Source organism: Castor canadensis, chromosome 4 (assembly GCF_047511655.1).
Source record: "Castor canadensis chromosome 4, mCasCan1.hap1v2, whole genome shotgun sequence".
In the NCBI taxonomy this organism is placed as follows: domain Eukaryota; kingdom Metazoa; phylum Chordata; class Mammalia; order Rodentia; family Castoridae; genus Castor; species Castor canadensis.
The window spans coordinates 148,092,672-148,112,412 of NC_133389.1; the positions used below are offsets into that span (position 1 = coordinate 148,092,672).

A 19,741-nucleotide genomic window follows, 5' to 3' on the forward strand; every position below is an offset into this window, starting at 1 on the left:
ATTTTTTATTCGCTTAAAGATCACATACTTTTCACAGAATATGAGCAACAACACAGAATGACAGGAAGATGAGAAGGCAAAAACATTAGATCTCTTACTATTTTCAAGGAGACATGGGGAATGATTCAGGACTAGTTAATGAAGAAGTCAAAGATGAAAAAGCACCTTAGACATAAACATGGGGAAGAGACACAAATAAATCAAAAGAAACATGAATTTTAATGATAGTCTTGAATAAACAAAAAATAAATGTTAAGTGGGGTAGTTATAGATCAATTACTTTAAGACTAATTTAGGGGTAGGGATGTAGCTCCGTGGCAGAGCAATTGCCTAGCACATGCTAGAATTCAATTCCTAGCAATGAAAAAAAAAAAAGGTGAACATGTACCTCTAGAACTGAAGTTTCCATCAGAGACAGAGGAGGAGGAACACATCCACCATCTTGTGCAATTTCCACTGGTTGATAAATAACTTCAGAAGGTTGCAGGTATAAGAATGGAGTAGGAGAAGCAGGAGACTAAAACACAAAACCATTATTGCTCATTTGGATATGACTAGTTATTTCTGTTAAACAAAATGAAATACTTGTTTCATATTTTCCTAAAATTCTTTTTCAGGAATAGCACTGAATTATCTCAGCAATAGACTAGGGACTCTGGGTTGTTATAAATTCTATTAAGGAACTTTATCACTGGTAAGTATTAAAAGTTTTCTTAGTGCCTTAAACCTCATATATAAATTCAGGTAATTGTGGATATATTAATATCACCATTGAAGTTTGTAATAACATGACCTATGATGTTTAAATTTGTATGTGACTACTCTAAGCTTTGTGACTTCCAACAGAAGTGGAAAAATGTAACTAGACAATATTTTTGGTGGTATACTGTTTGTTATCAAAAGTTGGAAAACAACACAGGTTGAACATCTCTGAAATTTCAGATTTCAAAGCATTTTAGATTTTGAATTAGTAAAATCTACACAAATATTCCAAAATCCTCAAAATTCTAAAATATGAAATAATTCTGGTCCCAAGTATTTTGGATATAAGGGATATTCACTCTGTTTTTATATAGGAGCACAAATCAAACAAGCAAAATGTGAAGTGAAGCTAGGAAAATGTTAAATTTTACAGTAATACTAATAGTCAAAAAATGTTTATATAACACTCACTTATTTATAAAATGCTTTTACTTACATGATCTTATTTGATCTTCACAAAAATCTTGGATGAAAATTTATAAAGGTATCATTATATGTATTTTACAAGTGAGGAAATGAGAATATAGTGATTAAACTGTTGAAGGGAACATAGTTAATAAATAAAGAGGAAGGTCTTAAACCTAGTTCTCCTAACTTTAGTTTTCAGACAGTGTTCATAAGAACATAGTGAAAGTAGGATTTAAAATTAGACATTGAAAGTTAATATTTACCTGAGGAACACTCCACTGCCATTGCCCTGGTAGACACTGTGCTGGGGCCTAAAATAAAAAACAAACACACTCAGTTTACAAACAAATGCTAAAACTGAATATCTTCATGTGAAATAATTAAATCGGACCCTTAAACTATGCTACAAAATTTAACTAAAATGGATCAGAGTACTAAATGCAAAAGCTAAAATGATAAGACTCTTGAAGAAAACATAAATCTTTGAATTAGGCAATGTTTTTTAAATTATGATATCTAAAACACAAGCAACAAAGTCCTAACAAAAAATAGATAAATTCAAATTGGACCCCATCAAAACTTTTGTGCTGCAAAGGACACCAGCAAGGAAATGAAAATACAACTCATTAAATAGGAGAAAGCATTTAGAAACTATATATCTGATAAGGAATTCTTATCCAGACTATTTAAAAAAAAAACCTTTTTTTTCCTTTTTGCTATACTGGGGATTGAACCCAGGACCTCATAAATTCTAGGCAAGCACTCTACGACTGAGCCACACCCCAAGCCTAAGAATATGTGAAGAACACTTGAAACAAAAATAAAAACAAAAGTAACCCAACTTGCTGGGCATTGGTGGCTCATACCTTAATTCTAGCTACTTAGGAGGCAGAGATAAAGAGGATCATGGTTCAAAGCCAGCCTGGGCAAATCATTAGTGAGACCCTATCTCAAAAAAACCCATCACAGAAAAGGGCTGTTAGAGTGACTCAAGGTGTAGGCCCTGAGTTCAAACCCTGGTAGCACAAAAAAAGTAACCAAACTTAAAAATGGACGGATGATATAAATAGACTTTTCTCCTAGCAAGATATACACATGGTCTATGAACATATGAAAAGTACTCTACCATTAGCATTTGAGGAAATACAAATCAAACCCACGTGGTACCATTTCATACCTACTGATAGCTATAACCAAAAAAGCAGATGGTGTGAGCAAGGATGTGGAGCAATTAGAGCTTCATAATCTGGGAATGTAAAATGGTACAGTACTTTTGGAAAACACCTCCTGAGAAAGTTAAATACAGAGTTACCATATAACCCAGCAATTCCACCCAGGTATAAGATCTAGGAGAAATGAAATCATGATGTCCACAAAAAAACCTGTACAACACTGTTCATCATAGCATTATTCAAAACAGTAAAAAAGTGGAAACAATGTCCACCATCTGATTAGTGGAAAATAAAAGGTGGCATACCTATACTATGGGATTTTATTCCAGAATGAAGTAGTCACGCATGCCTCCACATGAATAAATCTTGAAAACATTATGCTAAATGAATGAAACCAATCATGACTCTTTTTACATGAAATGTCTAGAACAGGCAAATGTGTAATACAGGGAAGATGATTACTGCTTATCTAGGGCTTGGTGGGGTTTGGAGTGGGAAGGAGTAGCTATTAGTCTTTAAGGTTTTTTTGGGGGGGAGGTGTGACTAAAATATTCTAAAATTGATTTTTGTTATGGCTTCAAAAATTGTACACTTTTAATAGGTGAATTGTATAGTATGTGAATTCTATACAAATAAAGCTGTTATAAAAGAGTGTCGAAGCCAGGCATAGTGGCAGCTCAAGTCTTACAATGCTAGCTACTCAGAAGGTGGAGATGGGGAGGATTGTGGTCTGAGGACAGCCTGTGCAAAAAGATCATGAGATCCTACCTAAACCAACAAAAGCTGGGCACATGGTGTGTGCCTATTATCCCAGCTCCGTGGGAAGCATAAGTAGGAGGTCCAGGCATAAACACAATACTCTACTTGAAAAGTACCTAAAGCAAAAAAGAGCTGGGACATGGCTCAAGTAGTATAGCACATGCCTAGCAAGCACAAGACTGTGAGTTCAAATCCCAGTACTACCAAAAAAAAAAGCTGTCATATTTATGGTACTTATTGTAACGATGACAATATAAAAGACTATTTCTTCAATGAAGTCTTCTCACTAAAATTAAAAAAAAAAGAAAAAATATGATTCCATAGATCTACCATCTAAAACAAATCATTGTAAATTCAGTTCTGACTAGTTCTTGCTAAGGATGATACCACTGTATTATAATGATGACCAAGATAATATGAAGACTGTGTTCTACACATGATATTAAGAATGTCAGGATAAAGTATTATCTCTTTTTTATTTTTGCAGTACTGGGGCTTGAATTCAAGGACTTCAGGCTTGCTAAGCAGGTGTTCCATCACTTGAGCAGTGCCTTCTGCTCTTTTGGCTCTGGTCATTTTGGAGATAGGGTCTCGCTTTTTGCCCAGGTCTCCTATTTCACATTTCCCATTTTTGCTAGGATGACAGGCACATACCACCATGCCTTTTTTCCATTGAGATGGAATCTTGCAGACTTTTTTTGCCCAGGTTGGACTGAACAAATCCTCCCAATCTCTGCCTCCTGTGTAGCTTGTGACAGGTGAATGCCACTGTGCCCAGCTATTGGTTAAGATGGGGTCTTGCTAACTCCCCACCTGGGCTGTCCCTGAACTAAAATCCTTCCAATCTCAGCCTCCCAAGTAGCTAGGATTACTGGTGTGAGCCACCAGTGCCAAGCTAAGTATAATTTCTTTAAGAAAATATTTTAACTGGGGGCATAGCTCAAGCAGTAAAATGCCTGCTCTGCAATTGCAAAGCCCTGAGTTCAAACCCCAGTCCCACCAACAAAAAAAAAAAAAAAAGAAAAAAAAGAAAAAGAAAATATTTTAAGGCTGCACACGACTCTAATTCTGTAATTCTCCACACTAGGGAGGTGGAGAAAGGAGGACTGCATTCAAGGCTAGCCCGGGCTACATAATGAGACACCCCCCCCCATTATTTTTAAATAAAAATCTAGAAATACAATGATTGTTACGTGAATTTGTTAGATAATGAAATAACTATTAGGTGAAAAATTGTATGGAGGTAAATACTGATTAAACCATGTACTACCTGCCTTGACTAATAGAAAGTGATGAAACTATCAGTCTTAGAATTTATAAAAAGAAAGAACAAAGGAAGATTCTTTTAAGAATTTTAAGGGGAGGATTATCATGAACACATAACTGGAAAGAAATGTCTGAAGTGAAATTATTTTTTATATTGACAAATATTATGATTTATAAATTGGTACCAAAACCTTTACAGTGTATCCAGGTAATGCATCTTTAATTTGTGACAAGCATAAAACCAGAATCAAAGAATAAATTAAACTGCATCAGAGACTTTCACATGGCAAGTGAACTACAGCTGTGTATAATCTATTACTAAAGGAGCACAGGAGCTGCTGGGCTCAGTGAGGCACAGTCAGAAAGCAATGTCATTCGTCCTCACCCCTGACACTTTAAAGCACTGTTGAGCTGTTCTTCCTTGTCCCTGAATTTTATCTAGGATAGATGATTGTTTTGGGGTTTAGCAGACTACAAATGTTGACTCTTTAGTGTACTGTGCTAGACGGTATGATGCTAGGAACTTCTGACTGTAGGTTTAGCCCTTGACTCAAGGAGTCTGTTTTGCACAAATTACTTTTTTACTTCTTCTGTGAAGTTCACATCTTGCTTTTGGGGAACCTGTACCTTTCCTTGCTGTTAGTGAAAGTTCAACACATTCCTACTGTAGACTTCTTCCCTGACTTTGTCACAGGATTATTCTTTTGACATTTTTTTTTTAGGAGAGGTCAGGTCCAAAAGTACAAACATCATCCCAAATCCAGAGGAATATATGTATATATATATATATATATATATATATATATATATATATATATATATTTTTTTTTTTTTTTTTGTGTGGCAGTTGTGGGGTTTGAAGTCAGGGCTTACATGCTTGCTAGGCAAGTGCTCTACCACTTGAGCCACTCTGCCAGCCCAGTAGCTACAGATTTTACACCACTCAGTCACTCTCTGAAGTTCTCTTCAGTTGGCTGAAGATGGGGAAATGCCATAGCACTTTAACAACTCTCTTGTTAAAGAAACGCTTGTAGTCAATCTCCCGTATTGCTCACTCTTCCTTGATATGTGCTCCAGGTGGGCAATAAGCAAAAGGGCTCAAGACTGGTTTCACATTTTTGGCTTGTCATATGACATGATATGTTAGCTGATGATCTGTCTTTGGGGCCTCTGCTGAAATTGGGTCATGCCACATATATATTTTAAGTAAATGCCATTAAGTTACTTTCATTTTTAATAAATAAAGAAAAGATTTTAGTTTTATTAGCATGGTGACAGAATTCAAAAATGACTTCCCAAAAGTAAGTCTAATAGACTAACTCAACAATTCCCCACTCCCTCTGTGCTAGGGATCAAATTCAGAGCCTTGTACATGCTAGGCAAGAGTTCTACCACTGACCTACATTCTCAGTCCCTTCAAAATTTCATATAGGTCTGGGCTGGTGCAGTGGCTTAAGGGGTATAGAGTGCCTGTCTAGCAAGCATGAAGCCCCGAATTCAAACTTCAGTACTACTAAAACCAAACCAAACAAAAACCCATTTCATACAGGTCTATTTTAGAAGTTCAAAAAAGGAAAGTAATGAAATAAAAAGCTCTTCCATTACTCCAAAAAAAATGAAAGAATGTGATTTTATGTGCAAATATTATAGACTGGAGATTGAAAAATGTTTTCAATCTAGAAAGCCAGAAAGTAAATATTCTAAAAAATGTAGGCCAGTAAGTAAAGGGTGCAGGAGGGTGAATATGGTAATAGTCCATGTATATAAATGGAAAAACGAGACCTGTTGAAACTATTCCAGGAATGGGATGAGGGGGATAAAGGAGAATGGTGGAGGGGGTGAATTCAACTATGACATATTGTAAGAACTTTTGTAAATGTCACAATGTACCCCCAGCACAACAATATAAAAATAAATTTAAAAAATAAATGCAGAATATAACCATTCAACTTTTTCACTTTAGCACAAAAGCAGCCCTCACTATTACATAAACAAATATGGGTATGCTCCAGTAATGTTTTATTTACAAAAATAGGTTGTTGCCTGCATTTGATCTAGAAGCCATTGTTTGGTGACCCTGCTACAAGCCAAAATGGTTCAGCATGATAGTTCACCTCTTTTCAATTTCCTACTAGAATTAATGAAGAGTGCTAGTTAACAAAAAGAGGCTGCTATAATAGGTCATAAATCACAATATTACTTATTTTAATCTATTACATTATATAATAATGAGAAATTGACATGTTGACAGTAACATAAAAAAAAAACTGGGCATGGTGGCTCATGACTGTAATCCTACTTTGGAGGCAGAGACTGGGAGGACTGTATTTGAGGCCAGCTGGGTAAAAAGTTTGCAAGACCACATCTCATTCAATAAAAGCTGAGCATGGTGGCATGCGCCTATTATCTAAGCTATGAAGGAAGCATAAATAGGAAGGTGACTCCAGGTGGGCCTGGGTAGAAACGTGAGAGACCCTACCTTGAAAAGGCCTGAATGTATCAGAGAGGATTTTAATTGCAATTTAATGTCTACCTGGTAGTGATATGCAGGTTGCTGATAGACAGGCTGAGCAACCATCACAGGAGAACTAGATATGGAACGTGACTGTAACAGGAAAGGAAAACAGAAAAATTATTTTAGGCAAAATAAATTCCTTAAATATATCATAATAACATTTATTTCAAATTATAACCTAAACCCAGTCAACTTTTGGCTTATGATTAAAAATGTTATTTTTCTACCTCTTATTGATATTATTACCAACTATACTCGTTTATTTATTAAAATCACCACAATTTCCTATTTCCATAATAATGCTAAAATAACTACCTGAAAAGTTGCTTTTAGTTTGAAATGTACTGCCTCCAAGGATTATGCAGATATAGGTCTAAGAGAATATTCAGAAAAGGTAATTGGACTTAGGATGACACTGTCTAGTTCCAGTAGTAGATAGTTAACCTTTACAATAGTATTTAGAACTAAACGAATAATATCTGATTTTGCATTGATTTTTCACTACTTACAAATAATCAACATTCTATTATCTTCTTATATATTTAACCAAAGCAAATATATTTATTGGAGCATTTGTAAATTCTATTAGTTTAGCAATTTGACATGTAAATGAGTTAATCATCCAAAAACTTGTGAGATGTCTATATGTGATGAAAGTAGAATACTCAGTTACTCAAAGTGATAGAGTTGGTCCCAAAATAGATTATTTAATATCAGATCATTAACAAATAAGTTGTATTTTAAGATAAGTAAAATTACCTTTAATGGCAGTAACTAAAATTTAATTTACTATTGTCTTAATATTCACACCACTGAAACTGAAGAAAAGAATCATAGTTTCATACAATTCACAGATTTTGATACACTAATAAAATTGTGCCACAGTTCAACATTAGAAAACAATAATGTATTTTACTACATTAATAGCTTAAAGGAGAAAAATATGAAAATTTCAGCAGATACAGAAAATGCAGTTTCAAAAATTGCCTTTTATGATTAAAAACATTTATCAAACAGAATAGAGAATAACACCCTTACGTGATTTAGGGCACTAAATATCAATAATGGGTGATAGTGCCCCATAGGGAAAATATGGCAATACTGGGTGTCATTTTATTTATAACTACGAGGAGGCTGGGAACCCTTCTAGACATCCTACAATGCAGAGGACATTTCTTCATAACAAATACATCATCTGCTCCAAAACAGCAATGATGCCAGGGCCTCAAAACGTGGATTAAGAGTTATCTTCTCAAGCCTATTGGTGGGGGGCAGAGAATGACAGAGAATGAGAATGTATATAAAGCCTAATCATGAGTCACTGAATTTGCTCCTTTTTTCAGGGACAAGTTGGTAATACTGCAGCACAGACACTGCCAATATAATAGCTCAAGGGGGAAAAATCGAGGAAAGAATAGAAATATATTAATTGCTTAAATAAAAGTTTGACAGTTGATGTGATATCAACATCACAAAATCAAAAGCATTACTATTCACCAACCAAACCTGTTAGGGAATATGATTTTTTTAAAAAAATAGAATTCATAAGAGCAATAAGAACTATAGGGTACTAAGAATAAAATTTAACAAAAGACATGCCAACTTTTTTTGTGAAGAAAGAAACCTTGATGGATGGAAATAAAAGAACTGAATAAATGGAGAGGTTTATCATGCTAAGTATTATAAAATACCTCAATGTCTCCAGTTAATCTGTATATTGAACACAATTCTTTTTTTTTTTTTTTTTATTATTCATATGTGCATACAAGGCTTGGTTCATTTCTCCCCCCTGCCCCCACCCCCTCCCTTACCACCCACTCCCCCCCTCAATACCCAGCAGAAACTATTTTCCCCTTATCTCTAATTTTGTTGTAGAGACAGTATAAGCAATAATAGGAAGGAACAAGGGGTTTTGCTGGTTGAGATAAGGATAGCTATACAGGGCATTGACTCACATTGATTTCCTGTGCGTGGGTGTTACCTTCTAGGTTAATTCTTTTTGATCTCACCTTTTCTCTAGTACCTGTTCCCCTTTTCCTATTGGCCTCAGTTGCTTTTAAGGTATCTGCTTTAGTTTCTCTGCATTAAGGGCAACAAATGCTAGCTAGTTTTTTAGGTGTCTTACCTATCCTCACCCCTCCCTTGTGTGCTCTCGCGTTTATCATGTGCTCATAGTCCAATCCACTTGTTGTGTTTGCCCTTGATCTAATGTCCACATATGAGGGAGAACATACGATTTTTGGTCTTTTGGGCCAGGCTAACCTCACTCAGAATGATGTTCTCCAGTTCCATCCATTTACCAGCGAATGATAACATTTCATTCTTCTTCATGGCTGCATAGAATTCCATTGTGTATAGATACCACATTTTCTTAATCCATTCGTCTGTGCTGGGGCATCTTGGCTGTTTCCATAACTTGGCTATTGTGAATAGTGCCGCAATAAACATGGATGTGCAGGTGCCTCTGGAGTAACAGTCTTTTGGGTATATCCCCAAGAGTGGTATTACTGGATCAAATGGTAGATCGATGTCCAGCTTTTTAAGTAGCCTCCAAATTTTTTTCCAGAGTGGTTGTACTAGTTTACATTCCCACCAACAGTGTAAGAGGGTTCCTTTTTCCCCGCATCCTCGCCAACACCTGTTGTTGGCGGTGTTGCTGATGATGGCTATTCTAACAGGGGTGAGGTGGAATCTTAGCGTGGTTTTAATTTGCATTTCCTTTATTGCTAGAGATGGTGAGCATTTTTTCATGTGTTTTCTGGCCATTTGAATTTCTTCTTTTGAGAAAGTTCTGTTTAGTTCACTTGCCCATTTCTTTATTGGTTCATTGGTTTTGGGAGAATTTAGTTTTTTAAGTTCCCTGTATATTCTGGTTATCAGTCCTTTGTCTGATGTATAATTGGCAAATATTTTCTCCCACTCTGTGGGTGTTCTCTTCAGTTTAGAGACCATTTCTTTTGATGAACAGAAGCTTTTTAGTTTTATGAGGTCCCATTTATCTATGCTATCTCTTAGTTGCTGTGCTGCTGGGGTTTCATTGAGAAAGTTGAACACAATTCTAATACAAACCCAACAAGGAGCTGGAGATAGGGCTGTGGTTGAGGCCAGTTGGGACAAAAAGTTAGTGAGAACCTATTTCAAAAAACAAGCTGGGGGTGGTGGTGCACACCTCTAATCCCAGATACTCAGAAGGCAGAGGTAGGTGGATTATAGTCCCAGGCTGTTCCCAGGAAAAGCATGAAGCCGTATCTAAAAAGACACTAAAAAAGCAAAAAGGGCTGGGGGTGTGGTTCAAGTGATAGAACATTTACTTGACTAGCAAGCTTGAGACCCTGAGTTCAAATTCCAGTACTGCCAAAACAAAACTAAATGTCCCAAATCCCAAAACAAAATCCAAAACTTTATAACAGTATCTCATAGAACTAGACAAACTTAGTTATAAAATTCACACTTATAAAAGCAAAGTCTTAAGGATAGATGAGAGGCTCCCAAAGAACAAAGTGAGAAGATATGTCCCATCGAGACTCGTGATAAAGCCATACTAATGAAAACAGAACTGGGAAGGGAGACAAGTGCACAATGGGGCTGACTAGAGAGTCCAGAAAGAGCTTCGCAACTGGAATCTTGCCATCTGACAGAGGACTCATTTCAAAACAGAAAAGGAACAGACGAAGTGGATACATAAAGTAGAGATTTAAAATCTAGTTGTGCAAAGCAGCAACACCAGAGTATTAAAAAATTTAAAAGTATATTATCTATCTTCTTTATTTTGGCAGTACTAGTGTTTGAACTCAGGGCTTTGTGCTTGCTAGGCAGGTGTTCTACCACTTGAGCCAAAAAGGCTGCCAGTCTTTTTGCTTTAGTCTTTTTTGAACAGGGATGCGCAGCTATGCCTGGGCCAGCATGGACTGTGACTCTCCTGTTACATTCCCACACAGATGGGATGACAGGCATGTGCCACCACACCCAGCTTATTATTGGTTGAAATGGGCCCAGGCTGGCCGTAAGCTATGATCTTTCTGAATTACAGGCATGAGCCAGGGCACTTGGCTTACATTATCTATATTCTTATAATAAAGATTAAAACTTTTAAAAGATTAAAACTTTTAAAAGAGTAATACTTTTAAGCCATAAAGGAAAACATTAATACATTTGTCAACATTAAAACAAAGAACTGCTGGGCATAGTGGTACATGCTAAATTCTAACTATTTGGGGAGGCAGAGATCTGAGGATCTTGGTTCAAGGCCAGTGTAAGCAAAAAGTTAGAGACTCCCATCTTAACAAAAAAGCTGGGTGTGGTAGCTCATACTTACACTCCCAGCTACATGGAAGGCAGAGGTAGAAGGATCACAGTCCATAGCCACCCTAAGCAAAAAGCCACAGTCCCTAACTGAAAAATAACTAAAGTAAAACTGGCTAGGGGTGTGGCCCAAGTAGTAGAAAGAGTACCTGCCTAGCAAGCACAAGGCCCTGAGTTCAAACTCCAACACCACCAATAAATAAGCAAATAAATAAAAATAAAACAACACAAAATCATAAATTTTTATGAGAAAAACATAAACAATGTTAATGGACAGGCCATAAACTGGAAGAAATTTATAATTAACAAAATTCATATAATGAACTCAAGAAAAGGATAAACCACCATATAAGAAAAATGCACAAAGAATACAAACACACAGTTCATAGAAGAAATTGGGAGTGGCTAATAGATATCTGAAAATATGTTCAATGTTACCAGTAATTAGTCAAATGAAAATAAAGACAACATAATAACAGTGGCAACAACCCAAACGTCTTGTCATTTTAAAGGCTGGTGCATTATGAAGAAATTGAAGCGCTCATAAACCATTGGCTACTGTATTCGGTTACACTTCCTAAAGCTACTTGTCAGCATGCAGTCTGAAACATACACACTTTAGGAGTGAGAAATTCAAACTCTATGCACATATTCTAGCCCAGACCAAGATTCATTTGAGGAGTACAAAACTTTTCTAGTGACACAAGGTCATGAATAACCACAAGGACCAATTTTCAGACCCTTAAAGTCCTTGATTTGATATGCCTATGAATGTGACAGTATACTCTGGATTCATCTTTTCAAAGCTCCCCTTTCATCTCCTTCCTTTTCTCTCCCTTAATAAAGGTGCACTTCTCACTTATTGGATCTTGCTATGATATCATCAGGACATCAAATACACAGTTCAAAAAGGTGATGTTGTAAGAAACAGGAGGGAACAAAACAAACAGAAGCTATATAACAAATATTAAAGGGAGATGGCACCTTATTTCCTGCAGGAACATGTACAACTATATGATGATCACAAGGATACACATTAACTCATTTATTTAAGTTTAACCATAAAGTCAGAATTTTCTAACAGTAAGCTTTATTTATTTTTATTCAGTTGACTAACCTGTAGACATTTTCAATTATTTAAAATAAGCTAAGTATAGAGTTTAAAAAGTTTTGATAAAGATATTTAAAGCAAGTCTATGATCTATATTAGGCCTAAACTATTTTAAATTTATGATAAATTTCAGATATCAACTTAAAAGTGAGTGAGCATATTTATAGCTTTTTGAAAATCACTACCATAGAAAAAGTCACATAATTTATAAAAGATCTATATATTCAATCTGGCATTGTGGCAGAAAAGGTCAGTAAATGGAGGAATATAAAAATTGTAGTATACTCAAATAATGGATTTAAGATAAATTAACTAGATATATAAGGACTATTTTGGTATACTCTAATAAAAGGATCAACACAGTTTAGTCTGCAAAACACAATGCTGAGTATAAAATCCTGACTATTTATAGTGTTTAAAAACTACCCAAAGCAATACTTTATGCTGTATAAAGATACGTACATTTGCAGTAAAAACACAGAATGGACAGGAAAGATATTCTGAGGAAGCAACGAGGGTAAAGAAATGGGGCTCAACATAGTACTGGAATACCTAGCCAGAGCAATAAGGCAAGAAGAAGGAAAAATATCCCTATTTGCAGACGATACGATCCTATACCATAAAGACTCAAAAAACTCTACCCAAAAACTCCTAGACACCATAAACAGCTATGGCAAGGTAGCAGGATATAAAATCAACATAGAAAAATCATTAGCTTTTCTATACACTAATAATGAACAAAATGAGAAAGAATATATGAAAACAATTCCATTTACAATAGCCTCAAAAAAAATCAAATATCTAGGATTAAACTTAACAAAGGATGTGAATGACCTCTACAAGGAAAACTATAAACCCCTGAAGAAAGAGACTGAGGAAGACTATAGATGGAGAGATCTCCCATGTTCATGGACAGGTAGAATCAACATAGTAAAAATGGCTATACTACCAAAAGCAATCTACATGTTTAATGAAATTCCCATCAAAATCCCAATGACATTCATTACAGAGATTGAAAAAAATCTACCCTAAAATTCATTTGGAAACACAGGAGACCACGAATAGCCAAGGCAATACTCAGCAAAAAGAACAACGCTGGAGTATCACAATACCAGACTTCAAACTATATTACAAAGCAATAGCAATAAAAACAGCATGGTACTGGTACAAAAACAGACATGAAGACCAGTGGAACAGAACAGAGAACCCAGATATGAATACACACAACTATACCCAACTTATTTTTAACAAAGATGCTAAAAATATACGATGGAGAAAAGACGGCCTCTTCAACAAAAACTGTTGGGAAAACTGGTTAGCAGTCTGCAAAAAACTGAAGTTAGATCTATGTTTATCACCCTGTACTAGTATTAACTCAAAATGGATCAGGCACCTTAATATCAGACCCCAAACTCTAAAGGTGGTACAGGAAAGAGTAGGAAACACTTTGGAATTAATAGGTATAGGCAAGGACTTCCAGCAGCTCAGTAACTAAGAGAAAGTATAGACAAATGGGACCTTATAAAACTAAAAAGCTTCTGCTCAACAAAAGAAATGGTCTCTAAACTGAAGAGACCACCCACAGAGTGGGAGAACATATTTGCCAGCTACACATCAGACAAAGGACTGATAACTAGAATATACAGGGAGCTCAAAAAACTAAACTCTCCCCAAATTAATAAACCAATAAAGAAATGGGCAGGTGAACTAAACAGAACTTTCTCAAAAAAAGAAATTCAAATAGCTAAAAACCACATGAAAAAATGCTCACCATCTCTAGCCATATAGGAAATGCAAATTAAAACCACACTAAGATTCCACCTCACCCCTGTTAGAACAGCCATCATTAGCAACACCACCACCAACAGGTATTGGTGAGGATGTGGGGAAAAAGGAATCCTCTTACACTGTTGGTGGGAATATAAACTAGTACAACCACTCTGAAAAAAATATTTGGAGGCTTCTGAAAAATCTAAACATAGACCTGCCATATGATCCAGCAATCCCACTCCTGGGAATATACTCAAAGGAATGCAACACAGGTTACTCCAGAGGCACCTGCACACCCATGTTTATTGCAGCACTATTCACAATAGCCAAGTTATGGAAATAGCCAAGATGCCCCACCACTGATGAATGGATTAAGAAAATGTACTATTTATACACAATGGAATTTTACTCAGCTATGAAGAACAATGAAATCTTATCATTCGCAAGTAAATGGATGGAACTGGAGAACATCATTCTGAGCAAGGTTAGCCAGGCCCAGAAGACCAAAAATAGTATGTTCTCCCCCATATGTGCACTTTAGATCAAGGCAAACACAACAAGGGGATTGGAATTTGATCATATTATAAAGCAAGTATACACAAGGGAGGTATGAAGATAGGTAGGTAACCCACAAAAAACAAGATAGCATTAGATGTCCTCAATGCAAAGGAACTAATGCAGAAACTTCAAAGCAACAACAGGAGAAGGGGACTAGGAACTAGAGAAAAGTTCAGTTCAAGAAGAATCAATTCAAAATGTAACACCTATGTACATGGAAGCAATGCTAGGAATCTCCCGGTATAGCTATCCTTATCTCAACAAGCAAAAACCCTTGGTCCTCCTTATTAATGTTTATACTCTCTCTTCAACAAAATTAGAGATAAGGGCAAAACAGTTTCTGCTTGGAAGTGAGGGGGTGAGGGGAAAGGGAGGGGGTGAAGGGAAGGGGGGAGTAATGACCCAAACATTGTATCCACATATGAATAAAAGAAATAAAAAAAAAAGAAATGGGGCTAAGGAGGCTACCTGAATTTGCCAAATTATATGCTACCCTTTAAAAAGAACTTAATATGGGAAAATGCTAACATCTGTTAAATTTGGGTGGTAGGGAGATAGTTGTTATTTGTACTTGTTTGTGTTTGAAGTATTTCAGAAATACAATAAATATTCAAAACCATTAGGTAGTCATAGGTGGAAACTCTTCTACAATGAAAGTACTTACAGGCCAAGGTGGTGGGACAGAAGTTACCTCTGGAGTATGAAAGTAAGCAACACCATTATGGTAAGTGTAAGGATATCCAGTTGAAGTTGTTAGATACATTGTTCCAGCTGCTGGCATTATACTAGAACCTAAAGCAAAGATTAAACAATAATTGAAATGTTCAATTTATCTTTTAAACAAGTAATTTCTTATTTAAATGCTTTGGAAAAATATTATTATTATTTTGGCTCTAATGAGGTTTGAACTCAGGGCTTCATGCTTGGTAGGTTAGCACTTTACTACATGAGCCACACCCCCCAGCTCTTTTTTGCTACACTTATTTTTTGGATAGGGTCTCTGCGCTTTTTGCTTGGGGTTGGCCTCCGACCATGATCCTCTTACCCACACCTCCCACATAGCTGGGACCACAGGCACACATCACGCTGGCTTCTTGGTTGAGAAGGCGGTCTCTCTAACTTTTTGCCCAGGCTGGCCTTGAACCTTGATCCTTCCAATCTCAGCTGAAAAATGTTCATCTTAACACACCTACATAGCTACAGTAAAATGTCACAATACTTTTTAAAATTCCATATGTTACATGTATTTTTGAAGCATGCTATTTTCAAATTCATTACTTTAGGACTTTTATTAGGTTAAGATGACTAAATGGAAAAGAGGCAACATTAATAAAAATATTAGAAACCTACCAATTCAGGTTCTAATGCTGGTATAATAAAACACAGAGCTTAACAGTTTACATTATTATCAGCCAAGTCATTATTTTTAAAAACATAATTATATATACTTTGGAGTTACTTGAAGAATGCAGACACTGTAGTAAAGTTCCTAAGATAATTAGACCTATTTGTGAAAGTTGAAAGATGATGCAGGCAGTGAAGTTGGAGAAAATTCTAATTTCCTGAAGACATTTTGGTTCCTCCCTGTTAATTCTTTCCTATCAGCAAGCATTCATTCACTTATGACGGTCTTTTATCTTGTCTCCCTTTGTCATAACTGCTGCCATTGCAAACATGACCTAAGTCTTCAAGTGGCCAGCCTAGAGTCCTCACCTCTTTTTCTAGGCTAGGCTGTACAAAACACAACACAGCCTAACACCACATCACACCACACCAAACCAATTTTCCTAAAGGAAAAAATAAACAGTCCCCCTCCACCTCCCAAAAATCGTAAAAGGAAAAAAATTATATACATAGACACACATTTTGTCACGGGGGATACTTTAAAAGCTATGTAAATTAGATTAGATTAAGTACCTGCCCAGCAATACTCTATAAATTAGTGGAACTGACAATGTTTGCTCCACTGTATCAGTGCTTCTCAAAATTTCACATACATTACAATCACCCAATACAAATTCCACAGACCCATCCTCAGAGATTTTTTTTTTAGTAAGTCTGAGTTAGGAACTAAGAATTTGTATTTTGAACAGCATCAATAGATGCTGTCTGGAAATCACATTTTAACTAGCACTGGCCTACCACTTTAAGTAGCACTTCTATCTGTCAGCTTCTATGTTTTCACTGCATTTGTATTAGTATTGTTACTATTTAATGGTTTTCAACCATAGTCTTGAGAATCTGATGAAAGCCATGGGCCTTTATCTCAAAAATACATATGGTCAAACAAAATTTTATACACAATTTAGGAGGCCCATGAATTCCTCCCAAAGATCATCAATGAACCATAGTATATATGTTAGATAAATAAAATTTTAGTGTGTACTATAGGACATTGAACTAAGTCCTATGATACAGCAAAATTAAAAAAAATTAGACATCTCTATAGAAGTTAGATTCTGACAGGGAAGACGGTCATTAGCTAATTACACAAGAAATTAATAAAAAATCTGACAACTATATGAAGAGGTAGTGTAGAGCAATCTACTGAACATTTACACTATTTTAATATAAAAGTGAATCTTTCTCCTTATCTGTGGAGCATTTGTGAGCTGAGCTTTAAGGAGCAAATGGGATAGCAGAGTATTCTAAGTAAGGGAACGATCTATCAGAGAGACCTGAGAAGGGAAGTCTGGTATGTTCTGGAAGTGAGAAGGTTGGTTGGTTAAAGCACAGAGAGAAAAGGGAGGTGGAAGCATGGCTCAAGTAGTACATCACCTGCCTAGCAAGCACAAAGCCCTGAGTTCAAACTCCAGTACAATAAAAAAGAAAAAGGAAGAATAAGATGATAAGACGTGCACTTCTGACTGAAAGATCACTCTGGCTGGTTTGTGAATGATGAATTGAAAGGTAGCAAGACTGGATTCACAGAGTCCATTTAGGAGGGGTTTCCAGTAATCCAGGGAAGTGAAGTAGACAGCTGGGACTAGGGTGTTGGTAACGGAGGAGGAAAGAAGTGACAGATTTGAGAAAAAAATTAAGATAAGAAGCTTATATTTTGTAAATGGATTTTTTTTTTTTTTGTGGTGCTAGGCCCTGGAAGTTGATAGGCAAGAACTTCTCCACTTGAGCCATGCCCCCAACCCTTTTTGCTGCAGTTATTTTCCAGATAGGGTCTCATGCTTTTTCCCAGGGCTGGCCTTGGACCATGATCCTCCTACCTCTACCTCCCATGTAGCTGGGATCACAGAAGTGTACCACCACAACTGGCTTGTTTTTTGAGATAGGATCTCACTAACTTTTGCCAGATCTGGCCTTGAACCATGGTTGTGAGCCACAATACCTGGCTTGTAAATGTATTTTTTAATACCAGTTTTTCTTTGCAGAAAAAGTAAAGACAGCTTTGGAGTCAAATGATCTTGGAGTTGAAGGCTAATTGCCTAGTGGTAGGTATACCACTCACTATTTAAATATGGGATGTTATCCCAGGAGATAAGAAAATGCTTAACTGAACATGGTGATGTTCTCATAGAATCAGTTTTATTCAAACAGTTGTTTTAGGGAAATATTTTTGTACTCAAATAAATATTATTATCATGGAACAGAATGAAAACTATGCATGAAGTGCTTACATAAATCATGAGACTTTAAAGAAAATTTGCAATTCCAGTTAAGATTCACAACTGTCCAAGCATAACTCTCCTCTATCATTAGAAGTATTTCAGCAGAAATGCATATAAAACAAAGTTCCCTTTCTAAGACTGACTTGTCTATTTATAAAAATATAGTTAATAATACCTCTAGGGTGCTGTGAAGATTTCATGAAATAAATGAAACTCTTACTACATTAACCTCTGTCCTAAATAGTTCTGAAAAAGCTATTTGTATATTTGAAAGGATTCATCATAGACAGTGGGTTAAAGAACCACAAGGTATATATTACAGTTTAATCCTTGCACCTAACAATAGCAATCATTCTGCCATATTTAGTGTGACATTATTTTTATGTATTTTTCCCTAGCTAAAAAAACCTACGATACATTACTTTTGGGTAAAAAAATACTTATTTGACCAATGATTTTGCTAAAATAACTTTATTACATGAAATGTGATATTAATAACAGTCTATAAAAGTCTAGTATCTCACAAAATATTAAGACCAATGCAATAATATTGAAAAATACATTAATTCTCAATACATACGAGGGATCCCTACTTGTTGTTTTCTTATTGCTGGACCAATGTTCAGTTTCTTATCCTTGTAATTAAGTTTTTCAGCCTAAAATAAAGAAAAAAATAAAATTATTTTATTATTTTGTCAGCAATAAACAAAAACTCTTGAAAAGTTCAGACTGACATCTGGGAAGCAGCAGGACATAATGGAAAGGGTAGTTTTTGAATTCCAATAAACTCTGGGTTTTAACCTTGGTTCCAATGTTCTGACCCTCCTACCTCTTCACTTGTAAAACAGTCACTCCTCATTATTCATTGGTTCTCTATTTGTGAATTTGTCTATTTGCTAATATTTATTTGTAACACCCAAATCAATAGTATTGGTGATTTCAAGGTTATGAGTGGACATGTACAGAGTGGTGGAAAATATGAGTAGCTTTACAGACAAGTTCTAGCCTGAGGCGATGCTTTTCTTCTTCTTCTTTCAGCTGTCATAAACATTCAACCGACAATGAAATATGTCCCTTTCATATTCTATTTGGACTTTTGTTAGTGCTTTTGTTATTTAACGGGCTTCCAAGTGTAGTGCTGAAGTGCTGGCTAGTGTTCCTAAACATAAGAATGTCATAAGCCTTATGAAGAAAGTATGTGTTAGATGAGCTTAATTCACGGCTGAGTTACAGTGCTGTTGCACATGAATTTAATGTTAATGAATCAACAATCTATTCAATATGGTGTCTGTTATGGTTTGGATATGAAGTGTCCCTCCCAGAAGGCTCATATGTTAAAGTTTTGTCCCTAGTTGGTGGGTCCAAGTGAGAGGTGACTGGGTCATGAGGGCTCTGTTCTAATCAATGGATTAATTCACTGATGGACTCATAATTTGATTTATTATGAGGTGATGGAAACTTTTGGAGGTAGGGCCTAGCTGGAGGAAATAGGTCA

At 35.9% G+C, this 19,741-nt stretch overlaps 1 protein-coding gene across 1 annotated transcript in view; it reads right to left on the minus strand.

The window, feature by feature from the left end:
* Positions 1-19,741, minus strand: part of Boll (boule homolog, RNA binding protein) — a 57,310-nt gene that overhangs the window by 36,566 nt on the left and 1,003 nt on the right. Inside the window, 5 exon segments of the mRNA XM_074071337.1 lie at positions 389-517; positions 1,434-1,481; positions 6,901-6,972; positions 15,288-15,415; positions 18,827-18,902. Of these exon segments, the coding sequence (XP_073927438.1) occupies positions 389-517; positions 1,434-1,481; positions 6,901-6,972; positions 15,288-15,404 (366 nt within the window). The 5' untranslated portion in view covers positions 15,405-15,415; positions 18,827-18,902.